The sequence below is a fragment of the Stereum hirsutum genome, assembly GCF_000264905.1.
Source record: "Stereum hirsutum FP-91666 SS1 unplaced genomic scaffold STEHIscaffold_35, whole genome shotgun sequence".
Classification (NCBI taxonomy): Eukaryota; Fungi; Basidiomycota; class Agaricomycetes; order Russulales; family Stereaceae; genus Stereum; species Stereum hirsutum.
Window position 1 is genome coordinate 19765 of NW_006763165.1, and position 15676 is coordinate 35440.

General features: G+C 53.8%; 5 protein-coding genes across 5 annotated transcripts in view; 1 reads left to right on the forward strand and 4 right to left on the reverse strand.

The window, feature by feature from the left end:
• STEHIDRAFT_116806 (uncharacterized protein) overlaps positions 1-1912 on the reverse strand; it is a gene marked incomplete at both ends in the record, with an annotated part of 4753 nt that extends 2841 nt beyond the window's left edge. The window contains 6 exons of the mRNA XM_007311752.1: positions 16-179; positions 242-283; positions 791-975; positions 1054-1485; positions 1566-1634; positions 1698-1912. Coding sequence (XP_007311814.1) covers positions 16-179; positions 242-283; positions 791-975; positions 1054-1485; positions 1566-1634; positions 1698-1912 — 1107 coding nt within the window. The remainder of the gene's footprint in view (positions 1-15; positions 180-241; positions 284-790; positions 976-1053; positions 1486-1565; positions 1635-1697) is intronic.
• A 350-nt stretch (positions 1913-2262) lies between these two features.
• On the forward strand, positions 2263-6448 carry STEHIDRAFT_116807 (uncharacterized protein; the record flags this gene model as incomplete). Its single annotated transcript, XM_007311753.1, has 13 exons — positions 2263-2367; positions 2426-4001; positions 4073-4077; positions 4524-4679; positions 4808-4981; positions 5042-5071; positions 5123-5155; positions 5208-5243; positions 5305-5361; positions 5505-5927; positions 5992-6189; positions 6262-6324; positions 6371-6448. The coding sequence occupies 13 exons, from the start codon at positions 2263-2265 to the stop codon at positions 6446-6448; spliced, it is 2934 nt and encodes a 977-aa protein (XP_007311815.1).
• Positions 6449-6545: 97 nt separating this feature from the next.
• Positions 6546-8616, reverse strand: STEHIDRAFT_69937 (uncharacterized protein; the record flags this gene model as incomplete). Its single annotated transcript, XM_007311754.1, has 7 exons — positions 6546-6684; positions 6732-7057; positions 7120-7257; positions 7426-7706; positions 7760-8079; positions 8147-8330; positions 8385-8616. The coding sequence occupies 7 exons, from the start codon at positions 8614-8616 to the stop codon at positions 6546-6548; spliced, it is 1620 nt and encodes a 539-aa protein (XP_007311816.1).
• An 871-nt stretch (positions 8617-9487) lies between these two features.
• On the reverse strand, positions 9488-11934 carry STEHIDRAFT_164026 (uncharacterized protein; the record flags this gene model as incomplete). Its single annotated transcript, XM_007311755.1, has 7 exons — positions 9488-10342; positions 10394-10551; positions 10610-11359; positions 11430-11499; positions 11553-11768; positions 11821-11848; positions 11906-11934. 7 exons carry the CDS (start codon positions 11932-11934, stop codon positions 9488-9490), a joined length of 2106 nt encoding a protein of 701 aa, XP_007311817.1.
• A 1143-nt stretch (positions 11935-13077) lies between these two features.
• STEHIDRAFT_164027 (uncharacterized protein) lies at positions 13078-15085 on the reverse strand (the record flags this gene model as incomplete). Its single annotated transcript, XM_007311756.1, has 6 exons — positions 13078-13363; positions 13419-13466; positions 13528-13677; positions 13739-13936; positions 14010-14494; positions 14546-15085. The coding sequence occupies 6 exons, from the start codon at positions 15083-15085 to the stop codon at positions 13078-13080; spliced, it is 1707 nt and encodes a 568-aa protein (XP_007311818.1).
• Positions 15086-15676: the final 591 nt, after the last annotated feature.

Below are 15676 nucleotides of genomic sequence, written 5' to 3' on the forward strand. Positions count from 1 at the left end.
CATCATACCACATACTGGCGCACTTTCCAGTCCGAGCGTGTGCCCGAACTTGCAAACCTTGGGGAGTTGGACTTGACTCCACCGAGCATTACTGCCTTTACGACATTCGGCCTTCAGCTCGTTGCTGTACTGCTGAGCCGGAATCCACGGTTCATCTTCGGAAGGCGAGAGCTGTGGGTCTACGGGCATGGCGAGAGAAGGGGAGCAAGATTACAGGACGAGTGGATATCACCAGACAGACCGGGGGGAAAGAGGCGACGCCAGTAGGAGAAGGTCGGATTATCTACGACGGCCATTTTCATAAAGCGGAGCCGACACAAGGTACGATCCTTTCGGGGTGAAAGGTCCAGCCGTGATCTGACCCGGTCCGGTACTGCGCAGGGAGCTGATGCGGTTCTGATAAGTTCAACCACATCGGTATGTCCCGAAGTGCACCCCGGCGACATAAGAACCCGTTCTGAGCGAATTGGACACTGCTTTTAGCCTTTACCGGCGCACGATTTTTGACCAGCTAGTACTTGAGCCCCAGTGAGAACACCCTCGGATCCGGGAGGATGAACGAGGAGTTAGCAGGATATCCGATGCGCTCCGCTGCGCGAGGCCGGCATCCGAATAATTCCAAAAATCAGATGCCTCATTCGGATTCACGCGGAGCTGAGCTGCGCGCGTAATCGAATGCTCAAGCTTGAGCTCTCCACTTATCTCTGGTACCTCGACATGATCGCGTCATCGCCGACCATCAAGCCTCGACCGACGTCCGGGCCTCTCCGTCATCGCGTGGGCTCCGCACCCGGGGGCCCAAACCATCCGCCCTGGCGGGTTTGCGCATCCCCGACGACCGCTACATCTGCCGTCGACGGCGAGCTCTGCAGCAGCGCTTCTCTCCTCTCGTGCCATGTCGACAGTCGAAACTTTTTCGTAGGACTATTAACACATCCCCTCCACCACCAGACGCGGATAAAGCTCTCGAAACGCCTGCATGTTGATACTAGGGGATTTGGGTCGCTGTGCAGTCAGGATCTTTCTGCCCGAAAGATCAGCATGTAGACGGACCTATTTCCACAGAATATAAGATTCTCGGACTCCAACGCTGCCCAGTACGCCACCTGACCCTGTTCGAATATCGCCTTCGTCTCGTGCCATCCAGCAACACGCCGACAATTCTTATGATGAGCCGCAGCCGTTGCCTTCGTCCATCGAGAGACGCCTTCGCGCTTGATGAGGAAGCTTTCGGCGGTTTCGACGGCTTGTTGGAGCATATCGCAGACCTCGTTCATGATGCTAATGGGACCCCATGCATACTTGTGGAGCTCATGTTCTCGGTCGTCGGGGTCAATCCATCGGAGAGGGTGATCGGTTTGTAGCCTCAGGATCTTATGGTATATGCAAAAGGGCACGTCCCATTCTTGGTTACCCCAGTTGCCGTAGTCGTCCTCGGGGTCTCGGGTGAATGGTATCGTTGCGATGGGGCAAGGTGTGTAAAACCTAAAAATATATTGGACTCAATTAAACACCGTGAAAGAGACAGGATAAAAAAAGGAATGGGAAAGATGCAGGAAACGTACGGCTCTTTCACACCCCTCTTGGCTAAGTACGCCCTCCAGTTTTCTCTGGCATGTTTCTTCATCGGAGGTCTAAGGCGATGGGGGATAAATGAGGACGATGACGGGCATAATAGTGGCCAAATTATTACATACCGGCCTCTCCATAGCTCAACCGGGCTTCTCTCGTCCATGTTCAAGATGTCCAGATCTGGGTCGTCCTCTGCCGCAACTTTCGTGTGTATGGGACAGTTGTCGGAGGTGTCGACTTTGGGCTGGGGGTTTCCGGCAGCTGCGTCATGCAATGCGAGCACAGTGGCCTGAATAGTCGGGAAGTCACCAAGGTAGGGATGAGGTGGTTTTTTGCTCATCGTGAAAAGCAATAAGAAGAGGACACAAGTCGCGGCAGGGAGTAGAGGGTACCTCGGACTTCGTCAGCCTGAGCGGATGACTCGATGAATGAGTGCGTGTTACGGAGAAAGACACTGGTCACATGTCACGTTTGGAGTCGACATGCGTTGCGCTGAGCGCTTGCCAAAGCCGTCGCTGGCAGCGACGAATAGCAAGGAGAAAGGCTATTTCAAATCCTGTCCTTCAGGGGCCCGATCGTGAATAAACAAATATCAGAAGAAGTGATAAGCACGACCTACGGTCAACACCCCTCGCGAGTCCACTCGATCATCCCACCCCAACTATCGCACTCCCTGATATCCCTCAGACGATGCTGACGCCGGATTTCAAGACTTTCGCTCTCATGCGCGACGAACTTGCAAGAGTACGTCGTCTGGCGGCGCAGTCGACTGGCCCTCCGAGGACACCCGTCCCGGTACGTCCTCCTTTGTTAGCGTGCTGAAACCTCGGGGACCGCTGACTGTGTGTGTTAGGGCATTGATCCCCAGAGAAATTTCATCTCTCGGCTGCCCGTAGAGGTGCTCACCAACATCTTGAAGGCGACCAGGCTTACATGGCCGGGGCCTAAAATCAGCTGTGGCCCGGGTTGTTGGCTGCTCTGTCGAGAAGTCGATCCACTGTGGCTCGAGATTATCGACAATCTGGCGTGGTTTTGGGGGATGTTCGACGATAGGAACGGCCAACGATTCCTGACAATGGTGATCGAGCGATCGGGGCACGGGAACATGAAGTTGAAGGACATCTGCATTGGCCGTGATGCCTACTTGGGCGGCGTCATGAGGGACCTAGTGTCATCGAACTCGGAGAGGATTGAGGAGCTGTCCTTTCGTGCAGACTACGAGGAGGAGTGCAATGAGGTGATGTCGAGGACGTTCAATCGGCTGCGAAGTTTTGGGGCATATCATGCGAATGGTGGAGACTACTGGGGGTCGACGAGCGCGCTGGAGCTCAAGGCGCTGGACTGGTTGACGCGAAGGAGGGAGGAGTTTGAGGAGTTGAGGTTACGAAGGGTGTTGATTCCGATGGAATTGGTGAGGACGGCGGTCAACCTACGCCGCCTGAGCTTGTTCGGAGTAGGTCGGGATCTCGCCGAGGACGGCGCACTTCGTTTGGACATTGCTGGGTTGTGTCTCATGGGAAGGTCCTTGTTGGGGTTGGAGGAATGGGAGATTGGAGGAGAGGTGGAGCTGGACAACGTCAGCAGGGAGAAGGTGGTAGAGCTGAGGGCCCTTCGGAGGTTCCGTCTGGAAAACGTGAAAGCGAGGGTCGTTCGGGTCATGATGACTGCACTGTCATTTCCAGCGGTGGAGCTTCTGCAGATAGGAGGCGTTGGAGATGAGGTCGACACGGTGGATGCGTTGATGTCGGTGAGGGATGTCGTCAGGGCGTGGCACTTGGGCGTGGGTCATATGGAATTAGGGGAGGAGTGGGTAGGGGATGAGGCTAGGTTGCAGGTGGATTACGAGGTGGGAAGGTGCGAGATGAGGTGGAGGGCGGAAGGAGACATCGGTATGGTCAAGGTTGGGGCCCTTCTGGTGTCCTGTCTGGGTGTCGCGAACGTGGTCACTCTGACTTTGCCGAGTTGTCCACACACGACCGCCGGGGCGAAGGACGAGTGGACGGAACTATGTAAGGTGACAGGGAACATGGAGTGTGTTAGGGTCGATTACGGGGGTAAAATGCTGGAGGTTATCTGGGACAACTTGGCTCACTCTCTGCTGGAGGACACGGCGAAGACAGGACCAGGGGAGACCTTGCCATGGCCCAAGTTGGAGACACTCAAGATCGCCGGGGTTTTGACGGATGAGAGTGTGGAGAAATGGTTGGATTGGCTGGATTTGAGGGTACTGAGAGGTCATAGATTGGAGAATTTGGATGTATTGGGGAGCATATCCGGAGCGAATGCCTCTGATTCGTCACGGATCTCTCCTCCTGGATGGGGCATGGATCCCGGGTATTGGTCTCCTGAATGGGGTGTGGCTATGGACCCCTTTGTAGAGGAAGCATGGGAAGACCGTTTCAGAGCGGTGGCAAAGGTCTCCGTGTGGAGTACGCCACCTCACCCCTGGCGGACTCGATAGTGTAGTGTTGTGAAAAATGATGGGATTCCGTTTACGTAGGGAATGTAACTCATGGACGTTGACGGAATGGGGAGGACAACGATACCCAGTGTATGGAACACGGGGCGTTACGAGGTGTGGACCCGCGGCGGGGTTATGACTTTGTCAAACTAAGATTTGACGAATTGGGATCTCTGGGGCGCACCTGTGAACGAAGCGACGAGGTTTCGCTACCTGCTGCATACATATATCACGTTTAAGCACTCTCAAGCGAGATGTCCCAAGAACAAGTTGACTAGTCTGAGAGTTCTAAGTATTCAACGATGCCCACACGAGATCGCCAGGTAGCATCATGTACAGTGCGTCTCAATGCTCCCTGGTATAGACTAGTTCAAGAAAACGACTGAACGCTAAACAATCTCTAGAACCTTTTGTCGCGAAGTTCTTGGTTCAGTCTCTCAACCTCGCGTCGGATCCCGATTGAGGCTCGTTGCTGACCGCCACGCCTCAGTTTGCGGCAATCCCCGGCCAGGCCTGGTCGCAGGCATTTGATATTCAACCTTCGGCAATCCCCGGCAAGGCCTGGTCGCAGGCATTTGATATCCAATTTGTGGCGCTGAAATTGATGTGGCGAAGCCAAGTTCACCGCGATGGCCCACGAAAGACGGTGAGCAGCTTCGCTCTCTCCTTGCTCCCTTCTCTCATCTGGACGTCTGAATCCTCTAAACTCTCCCTATCTAACCGATGGCCATGCAAGAACTCACCTTCGCTAAAGCTAATCTGGTTGCTGTTGAGCGGCGGGTTGCAGAGCTAGAAGCCCAGCTTCGTAGTGCCCACCGGGAAGTTAACGACTTGCGCGCGCAACGAGATGCCGCGCACAAGCAAATCACCGCCTTGCGCTCCCAGTGGAAGGAGCGTACCGATTCGTTGAAAGCAGTGGTGTCAACGATGAACGTGCCGGAACTAAGGGTAAGTTGGACATTGTCGATCTTGCCATTGCATGTCTGTGCTAGGCTAATCATTTGACAGGCCGTAGAGGAAGCGATGGATGTTGAACAGGTAGGCTTCCCCATGCAAAAATCGACATAACGTGACTGAACGGGCATACAGGCTCCCGAAAATGAAGCCATGGACGTTGACCAGGTAGGTTTTCTGATGCAAAAATTCGACACGACGTGACTGAACGGGCATACAGGCTCCGGGAAACGACAGTGACAGGGAGCAGCAGCCGGTGGGTTATCATTGCCGATATGTTTGCCTTACAGCCTCGTTATCGACGAGTCCTTCCATAGGCTCGCAATGAGAATCGCGGCCAACAGCACGTGCAAAGGGGTACAGAGATACCTGGGGTACGATATTCCTTTATTCCTATCTGATGTGGTGTCTCTGACCACGAACCTTCAGCATCACAGCCGAACGCACCAAGATCATACAGAGGTGGTGTGATACAACGTTCCGATATGATGAGAGTACTGATAACAATGCCTCGTAGCACCGTGATACTGTGGATGAGTGGGATAACCTCCAACCCTTTGGACAGACCGAGGAAGTGGTCCCCTTCGAGCGTCCCGAACACAAGAAAGTCCTCGAAGGTGAAATCTGCGCCACAATCAAGCCGTCCATGCTCAAGGGAGCTTCCGACGTCTCTTACCGCGCGTGGCAGGCGTGCTGGGGGCTGGAGACTGTTCGGCCGGACTCTCGTTTGCAGTTTCAGCGGGAGCATCAGGCCCTTGCACCCCAGAATCCGGGAGAACCGGGAGTCGTCTACTTCCTGGGTTGGCTTAAGCAGCCTGGCGCAGGGTCGTTTGCTGTAATGGTCAAAACCAGTAAGGACTCATGGACCTTCTGCGGTCGCTATAAGGCCGAACTCGTCGACGTTTTCAAGCCTCAGGTATGGGATGCAGAGTCTGAAGATGTAAGTCTTTTTTAGGAACCCCTGGCCGCTGAGGTTGACACTGAATATTGATTTTGCCTCGAAGACCAAAATTTCCTGGGCCCGATATTTTGAGGACAAAATCGGGGTCAGGGACCAGCTCGCCTGCGCGCGTGTTCATATCGCTTTGAGAGACCGTGAGGAGCCATCGTGGGAGAAGTGCGAACGTGAAATCGCCCGCCACCACAAGTTTGCGCCGCCGACAGCCGGCGACATCTTACGTGCATGGAAGCACCGCCTGGTGGTGGGTCCATCTCTCCAATCATGCTAGACACCACACTAATCGGTCTCCGGGGTAGCTGCCCCTCGTCTATAGGCTCAAGTGTGTCGAGTGGGATGTCGCGGTGGTGGATCAGCTCCGAGCGTTTTGACCGAAATAGTGTGTAATGATACGGTGACGCTTAGTTTTCTTGCAGTCTTGACAGTACCTTGTAGCAGTGTCGGTGAATGCTTGTACGACTCCACTCGATCTTACGTGTAAAAATATGCCAAATTTGCGATGAACGTCACATTACGAGACCAAAATACGAGAAAGGTGTGAATAAAGATATGAGTACAGATTATCCGAAAGATCCGAGTTCCTCCTGCGTATGTGTGGTGTCACGTCTGCACACGTTCTGGAGCGGCCCGAAGGAACTCCTCTGGAAGCTTGAATGCACGTTTCCCATGCTTTTGGAGGTTGCTCACAGTCATGCGGTTCTTCAAGGTGATGGCCTCGTCCAGAAAGAACTGGTATCTGCTCGTGGTCCGTCAGTACCACGGCTGAGCCCAGAAATACCAACCAACCTTTCTGGTGAAAATTCCCGCACCATTCGCTGAAAGTTGCCAAACCATTTGTTGATCTGCTCAGCTGCAGACGAGTTGAAAATCCACTCCCCATTCGCTGTCACGAGATCCGGATAACACGATGGGTTGCAGTTCCTCTGGCAGTAGTCGTCACTCTCCTTGTGCTTGTGAAGCGCATGAAAGACGTCCACGGGTAGCCCTACGTTGTCGAAATAGTGGTCGTTGGCCTTCTCCAGAGAGGCCAGAAGATGGCAGTTGTTGTCGAAGAACATGTAACATGGCATTGCACCGGGATATTCGGAGGGGAAAGTGTGTTTCAGAAACATCTTGGGGGTGCGTCAACGTTCCTGTATTCCCTGAAATGATGAAAGGTGCAAAGACTACGCACAATGACGCCTAGGACACCTTCTGAACCAAAGAATGTCGCTCTAGCCTTAATCACCCCACAGCAACAGACGTACAATTGTTCGTTATGCGTCCACCGGCGATACGTCCTTCCCTTCATCTCCAAAATGTTTGGGTCAGGCTCGTTTGGAGGTTCCTCTGCCGGGGACGGGTCAAAGTCAACCAGGGGAGTGATGACGGGGTCTCCTGAGGGTCCAGACTGGATATCTGTGGATCCAACGGTCTCGTTAGTGACACGTTTGTATTGACAACGACCATAGCACTTACTGGATGACGTGGTGTCGGGTACCGGCTGTGTATGTTTCTCATGGCGACGCCTAAGTACACGATACGAGGTGCTTCCCGGTAGACGCTGACTCGCCTCCCAACGACGATGATCCACGTTCTTGCACGTCACAAACCCTCGTGTCGTCGACTCCGTGCATCCTTCCACTGCACAAACGTCTGACCGTCCTTTGTGCGTCGGACAAAATCGATCTTTCCCTCTCTCTAGAGGAATCTGACAATTGAGAACAGAGCAGCACGGATGGCCTACTGTAACTCCGTCAGTCACTCCCGCAGACAAGAAGACTGTAGCCCCCATTAGCATCGACGAGGAAGAGACAGAACAAGACGACACTCACCTTCCTTCCCATCGGCGGTTTTGACAGTTTTGAAGCAGTCATCGCATGCGTGATCCCACATCTCTTGGCGCCTGTGTAACATCAACTCATTCCGAGCTTTGAGGGCGCCCTGATACCGACTTTCCTGCTTGCCTCGGTGAGGCAGTTGAAGCGGGGGACCACCGTAAGTAGCCTTATCACGGAGGAGGGCGTGGAGAAAGAATGCGTCGTGAACCGTCTCGTACGTAAGCTCATTCTTCAGAGGAGACTTGACTGGAACTGCAGACGCAGATGGCGCCGTAGCCAACGTATAAACTGTCGCAATATTGGATGCCGAAACCCTGCAAACCGCAAAATCAACGAGGCCGATCTATAACGCGACTTCACTCCGGCGCACTCCGCACTCACTGTGACAGGATCATCTCATTTTCAAAGAACAGGCAGAGGGACCGGTCCACAAAGGCTGACTCGTGAACATGGATTATTTCGGGTACGCCTTTCTCGTAATAACTTCGATCGTAGTATATGCGCACGGAATCTTCGGATTGGGCGTTGTGGACATACCAGTCCGGGTAGTAGCGAGTGAGACAACCTGCAGGATACCTCGTAAGTTAGGAATACCTACTCTGCGTATGCAGGCCCATACCTCGGCAGTAGTAAGACAAAGTGACAGCAGGCAGGACCCCGCGATTCATTGTGAAAAGGCTACACCGTGCCTCCTCTGGATCTGTAAGAGCCCGGTTGTTGTCCGGACATTCTGAGCGGATACATGTACGGATCGGTGGTCGGAATGTGTGCGCGCCTAATCGATCCAGCAAACTATCGTGAGTCTCATATCCTTTTTTATAAACAGGATCCTTTATGCTGACCGAGACCATGTTCATGCCCATGTCGACGAAACATATCGTCGGCCGCTGTTTCCAAATCCACCCCTTCACCCAGAGCATGGAAACGAGGCCGTATCACAGACCAGCATCGCTGAATACAATCAGGATCTGACGCCAGGTTAAGAGACTGGACCAAGAACTTCGCGACAAACGGTTCTAGCGATTGTTTAGCATTGAGAGGTGATCGTAAATGTTGGTCTATCCGTTCCCGCAACCGCCGCAAAAGGACCAAGAGAAGTTGGAATTGGTCGGGAGTCAAGTCTCGGCTAAGCTGAGGATACAGATCCAACAGAGCCATTGGGAAGGTAAGAAGACACCAGCACTGGCCAGTTGCGAAAACAAAGGCATTCGCCCATGTTTCGGAGTTTCAAATGAAGTTGCGCCACAATGATCGAGTTTGAATTTCAAAAACATTGGCGCGACCCCACCGCACTCGCCCATGTACAAATCGAGGCCGTTGGAGAAAAGATGATATTCATTCGCGCCGGTCAGTAAGGTAAGTGTCCTACATATATCTCCCCACGCACACCGAAGAGGGGCATTACGAGGAGCTGACCGGCGGCGGGGCTGTGACTTTGTCGAACCAAGAATTGACCGATTGGGATCTCCGGGGCGTACCTGTGAACGAAGCATTGGCATTTTGCTACCTGCTGCATACGTTTATCACGCTTAAGCAATTCCAAGCGACCTGTTACGAGAACAAGTTGTCTAGTCTGAGATGTCCAAGTATTTATTTGAAACCAATGGGGCACGACGCCATAATGAATGTGGCGTGGCAACTATGTGATTTGGAACATCGGGAAATACATTTCTGCATTGAAACTGGACCTGTGTCTGTGTGATTATGTACATTGGAACATAATTATCCACCCAGCGACTTCAACAAAGCACCCACACCCGTCATCTCACGATCTTCTTCCGCCGGTGGCAACCCACCCTCCAACCTGGTGAGCAACGCATCGAGATCCGGGCGGGTACTGCGTACGGCTGGGTCTCTGAGGAGTTGGGCTGCGCGTTGACAGTCAGAGACCCAGCTGGCCGTATGACCGAAAACATGGCCGAACACTTTCTTGGTTGGAGCGATCTTTTTATTGGAAACGCTTTCGGGCCACGGATCGAGTGTTAGAACCTGCACCGCGGGGTCAGGGTGAAGGGGAAGATATTTGTCGACCACATCCGCGACGGTGAACACCCAACGAATGATCTTGAACTTGGGGTGGTTGCTCTTCTTCTTCGCCGCTCGCATGTCAACGGCGTCAGGGTGATGACCATGCATGGACATGAGTGTGGACAGGACGTATTCGTGCTTGGTGTCCCTGTCAGAAGCCGACCCACCCTGCGGGGAGGGAGACATGACTTGTGGTGTGGAATGGAGGGGATGCGCGTTGGCATGAGAAGGCGCGTCAACATGAGATGGCGGTGACTGCGGTAGAGTGTGTGGCGAAGAAAGGGAGACAAATTTTTGAGCAGGAGGAGGATCGGCATACAGTACGTCGTGTCGGGTGGGTGCGGTCGAGGGTACGGTCGTCGGGCCTGAGAGTGACTCGGCGAGAATATCCGTGGTGACTTCAGAGACGTCAGACACCGGGAGCGGAGGGCCGCCAGATAGGTCTTGAGACTTTTCGGCAATGCTCCCACCCACGACGACCATATCTGGTTGATCAACTGTGATGTGGTCATGGTGTAATATAGGTGACGCGCTGTCTTCGCCGCTATGCTAAGCTGCACAATGAGCGAGGAGGGACACAGAGAGTTGATATATACGTACATGAGACACAAGCACGGCAAGCCACGCACTAGAACTGCCCAGGACTACGGGAATAGGCGTTTCTGGTTCTACGACGGGATCTCGGTCCGGGTGACAGCGGAATAATGGGATGGAAAGAGCGGGAGAAGAAGGGTGATGCCAGATAGCTGCGCAATGAGCTGGGCCACAGACCGTCAGTAATTATCTGACGGAGGCACAATTCGTGAACACACTCACATTGGCGAAGATGAGGCATTGTAGCAAGTGTCCATTCCGTGAGCTCGGTGGATGAAACGACTGGCGCACCGAACGCATCAAGGGCCCGGGTTTTAAATACGGATGGACCGAAGTCGACGGGACTGGTGTCCCCTTGGATGTTATCGTGCTTGAAATGGACTCTGATAGGGCCAAGGTTGGGCGATTCGCAAGGGGCAGGGGGAAGGGTCAGTGCGGCGGCAGACGGAATAAGCACAGCATTTTCACAGGTTGGCTCGGATGATTCCTGGAAGCCCGAGGGAGATACCGAAGCATTGGCCTCGCGGGACGTTGCCTGTGAGCTTGGGGGAGAGCGAGGCGGTTTAGAGAGGTCGTCGATGGCGAGTGATTGTGGAATCGGGCGAACATTCAACAGCAACGGTGTGAATGGGGGCAAGAAGGGGAGCATGGGCTCGGGAATGCTTGTGCTTTGGAATGGGGGTGACTGAGTGATTGTGCATGCGTGCGGGTGTACCGGCGAAGGACATATCGGGGGATGATTCGTGACAGGAGCAGGGGTTACGGCTTGGTCAGGAATGACGAGGGAATCATGCTTGGCCGGTTGAAACTGTGACGGTAGACGGGTTGGGTGTGATGGTGTTTTCGGAACGGCATCCAATGCGATCTCGGGCGCTGCGCATAGAGGATGTGAATCACTGTGTTCCTGAGGATCGAGCGGTGGGGCGCTGGAACTGGACAGCGCTTGAGTGGGGATAGTGATTGGCGCGAGGTCTGACGCGCGTTGGGAAGAGTGTGCCGAGGATAATGAGGTACAGCATCAACACAAAATTTTGAAACGTACCAGGACCAGTAGCAGTAGAGGGTGTGGTAGAGATCTGGAGAACGTCCGAGAGCTGATGGGCGCACTCAGGCTGCGGAGCAAATGTTGAGGAACTGACAAGATGTACGAGATCCTGTCACTTACCTCTGGCGGATGGTTCACGATTCCCTCGCGAACCAATGGCAGGATCGTTCTTTCTACGTCGGAGAGCTCATTGATCATTGACTCGTGCTGCGCCTGATAAACTGCATCCCAATCTACCAAGATGGTGTTGTCGACGATGAAAGCCTTCGCAGAGCCGAGCGTGCTTTGAACCTTGAATTTCCGCTTGGCTGGGGGGCGGTTGGCCCGGATAATGTCCTAGGAGGTCAGTTGTACCAAGCGGCTGCCGAAGAGCTAAGCCTGTCCGAACCTGCAAATGTGGCAGCTCTAAATTGTCTCTGTAAAAACAGGACGATGAAGATCGCCCCGACACGATGAATAATGCAGGAACTTACAGATCACTGGAGACAATAGGCACTTTCATAGTTGAAGGTCTGTGGTGTGCAGGTGGGGGGGCACAGGGGATGGGGGAAGATGGCGAGAAGGGAACTCGTGTGAGGCGTGAGCACACGCCACTGTCAGAATTCAGGTACGGTCAAGAGAGATTATGGGCGCTAAAGAGAGATTGCGGCAAGTGGCAGTGCTTCGGCGCTTTGACGATCCGTCACGATCAACACTCCGAATCGAGATCTCCCCAGTGCGTCGGCAACCCCCGACCAAGCCTGGCGGCGGGAAGTTATGGCCACGTGCACGAACGTGGGGAGAGGAAGCTACGCTGTACGTCTGACGTTCCGCACAGTCTGCGACACACACTAAGTACAATAGGGCATATATGTAGCGGTTCACATCGCATTTTGGCGGTGTGAACTAAGTAAACCCATGATGGGTTCAACACTTCGCATTTTTGTCCCGTTGGAGCCTCGAAGCTCAGTTCACACTCAGTGCGATTTCGATGCGAGAGGGGCCTCCTCCGGCCTCCGCCCGACACACTTTGGCGGAAGGCCCACGTTCTGTAGCTCCCAAAAGAATGGCTGTATCAGAGGCCAACAGGAAGGGGGACGGGAATGAGAGCAGGAGTAGACCCGTCTCGAGGATCCAAACTCAATGTGAACTTCACAGGTAGGGCATGTCCGCATCGAGCAAGCAGAGGCCATAGACGTTTGTGCAAGTAGAAGCACAAGGAGTGTAGGTTTCGTGGGGGAACTGCTTGACTAGAGAAAGCTGGACCCGGGACGAGAGGACCTGCGATATGGCTTCCGACCAGAGCTTGGCTCACGCGATATGGCTTGGGAGAAAAGATCGGCAGATGTGATATGACATTGGAGCCAAGATCGTCGGATGCGATATGACTTCGGAACAGCAATCGGATGGCTGATGAAGTTCAATTTCCAATGCCTCCCACCGGGCCTGGCCGGAGATCGAGGCGGTGCGGGTTGAGCACCGATTTCAAATGCCTGCGACCAGGCCTGGTCGGGGATGGCCGGAGGCTGAACACGGCCGTCCAAAAATAGCAACCACGCAGTCCGGTTCGATGCGTCGATATTCGGATAGCCCGAGGTAGTATCGAGCGTTAGGATGATTTTCATTGATTTGTTTGAATATTAGGGACATTGAAAGCACGCCACACTTATCCTTCGAATCGGGAAACCAGTTTAGACCACAAGCCCTCATCCGTACGTCCATTAGCGACCAGATCGCGAAGAAAGTCGGGATCGCGCTTCTCGGTAGCGATTCTGAAATTGTAGTGACGATAATATGTCGATTTGGGCCAGCTCTTGGACGTGAATGAGAACACAGAGCTGAAACGCTCAGGGACTGTTCCGGTCAGGGTATCCATGCGGTCCATACATTCTATCATGTCACATGCATGAGTGCAAGGGAATAGGGGCTTGGTGGACGGTGTCTCGATATGGCTGGGGAGAATATGGTCAAACGGTGGGCAAGTATGGTCAGTAATGTTCGACGTACGGGGTCATGGCTGGTTTTGTGCGGGAGGTACCGGCATCCACTGGCAGACTGGGACACCAAGGGTGTTGTGAGCGAGTGACGGATGTTTACGGAACACCATTGAACTGACCTCATCTCGCCTTGCTGTTGTACGTGCTCAGGCATGGTGATTACACCGTGAGGGTTGGAGGTAGGAAGGGGTTGCGGAGTTGCTGGTACATCTGGAATCTGGGGGTCGTCTGTCGCGCGCGGTTCACCATCATGGTTTTTGAGGAGGGCGCTAGTGTGTGAGAAGAGCTGGATAAGGCAGGGGTTCGAGGAGCGGGAGTAGTGATACATACATGAACGCCTCGTTAGAGAGTGTTTCGGCCCGGGGGATCAAGTCAGCGTGGGTTTGACGAGTAGGAGTAACCGCAGATGATCCGGAGTTGAGGGTAGACACATTATGTGAGGAAGGGAAGCGGGACGTTTGAGGGTCGTTGGAAGACGCGCTGGAGGGCCGGAAGGGTGTAGACGAGGTACTTGAAGGGGATGTGGGGCTGAATGGAGATAGATCGTTGAGAAATCGAAGACATTCCAAGAAAACAATAGGAAATGCGTATGAACACGCACATTTCAGAAGAAACGGGAGTCGAACCAGCGAGAGAACCAGCTGGGGTCCATCGGGGACCCGGACGCGAAGGGGTGTAATCAAGACGAGTCGAATAGGCGGACTGAATGGAGGAGGTGCTGCTGGTACGGGACAGTTTTGATGGGCTACGACGGTCGGTGTGGAAAGAATCCGGTGCCTCGTAGCGACGTTTCTGTGGTGTGCATGGAAGAATGTAGTCCACAACCGGTGATTGAGGCAGTCCCGGGAGCGGCGGATATTCTGGAACGTCGAGGGCGTGAATATAGATTACAGGAACGTCGTCAATTTTGGTAGGCAGCCGATCTACGCGGACGGCCTGATCGGTTTCCTCCCACACTTGCGCAGATACATCGAAACGAGAGTATGATCTACCCCGGGCGTACGTAGTGAGACTGGGTATATCTTGCGGATGGAAATAGGGCCATGTGGGGCAGCCGAGTCGGAATTTTTTGGGGCCTTGAGCAGCCTTTGAAGACACCATCAGAGACGTTGACGAGCAAGAGAACGCAGTACGTACCTTAAGCCAGACGAACACCACGACGGGTTTCAATTCTTCAGCCTCGTACTCGGATTGCTTTTGACGATACTCCTTATTTTCTTGCGCGTAAAGGTCGGCTGCTTGAACGACCGACTGGATGGAGAGCGAAAGGTTGCGAGAAAATGTTATGCCGCCGCGCGTGGGTTGTTCTTGAAGTTCAGCGTCAACAGGGGCCGGGGTGGTTGTTCCCTTGAAGTGGTAAGAGCACCGCACACCGCCCAAGAAAATAGGACAGTGCGTGGTGCAGAAGCCGTGGGTGCAGCTCTTGAGGGCGTTGTTATAGCAGGTGAACGTACCCGCCGCATCCTGTAGCTTGCATCTGACCCTCGGAGCACTGGGCCGCTTTGAGTTGTCAGGCAGTTGATTCGACTCAATAATCAAGCCAGAGGCGGTTTGCAGGGGAGGAACAACGCGAGAGGAAGAGTCAGGTTGGAGGGGAGTGGGTTGGAGGACAGTGGGTTGGAGGGGAGTGGGCGGGAGGGGAGGTTGGAGGGGAGTGGGCGGAGGCTCGGGAGGCATGGAGGCAGGCAGATAAGAGAATGTGAGGCCTCAAGGAAAAAGGGGAGAGCGAAGAGAGAAAGCTCGTCGGACGAGATGGATGGAGCAACGCAGACGACTAACCCAAACAGGTCAACCAAAAAGCCAAACAATAATTTGAAAAACAGCATGACATTTACACCGCCGTCGAGGGCGGACGGTTTAGCCGACCCGTTACCGACACACCAGAGGGACACCGAACATAGGTGCAGTGCAGGACGGGCAGGACGATGGGGAAGATAGACGAAGGAGAAGAGCGAGCAAGATCCCTAAACAGCAACGGGGAAGTCTCATATGTGATCGTAGGCGCTTCAGGCGATATGGAAGATCGCCAACAGATCATAATGCCATGTGTTATGCCATCTAGGAACGGATCGGCGAGTGAACATGAGATATCGCATGGAGGCTGGCCCATGACGCAGGCCAAGGATATGTCATAAGTAAAGATGGGTCGGGCGATATGGCATATTGTGCCTGACATGACCCGGGCATATGGACAGTCCCGCGCGGGACAAAGCATATGACATATTAATAGTCCTATTAGTAATACTAGTCACATGATACTAGTAATAG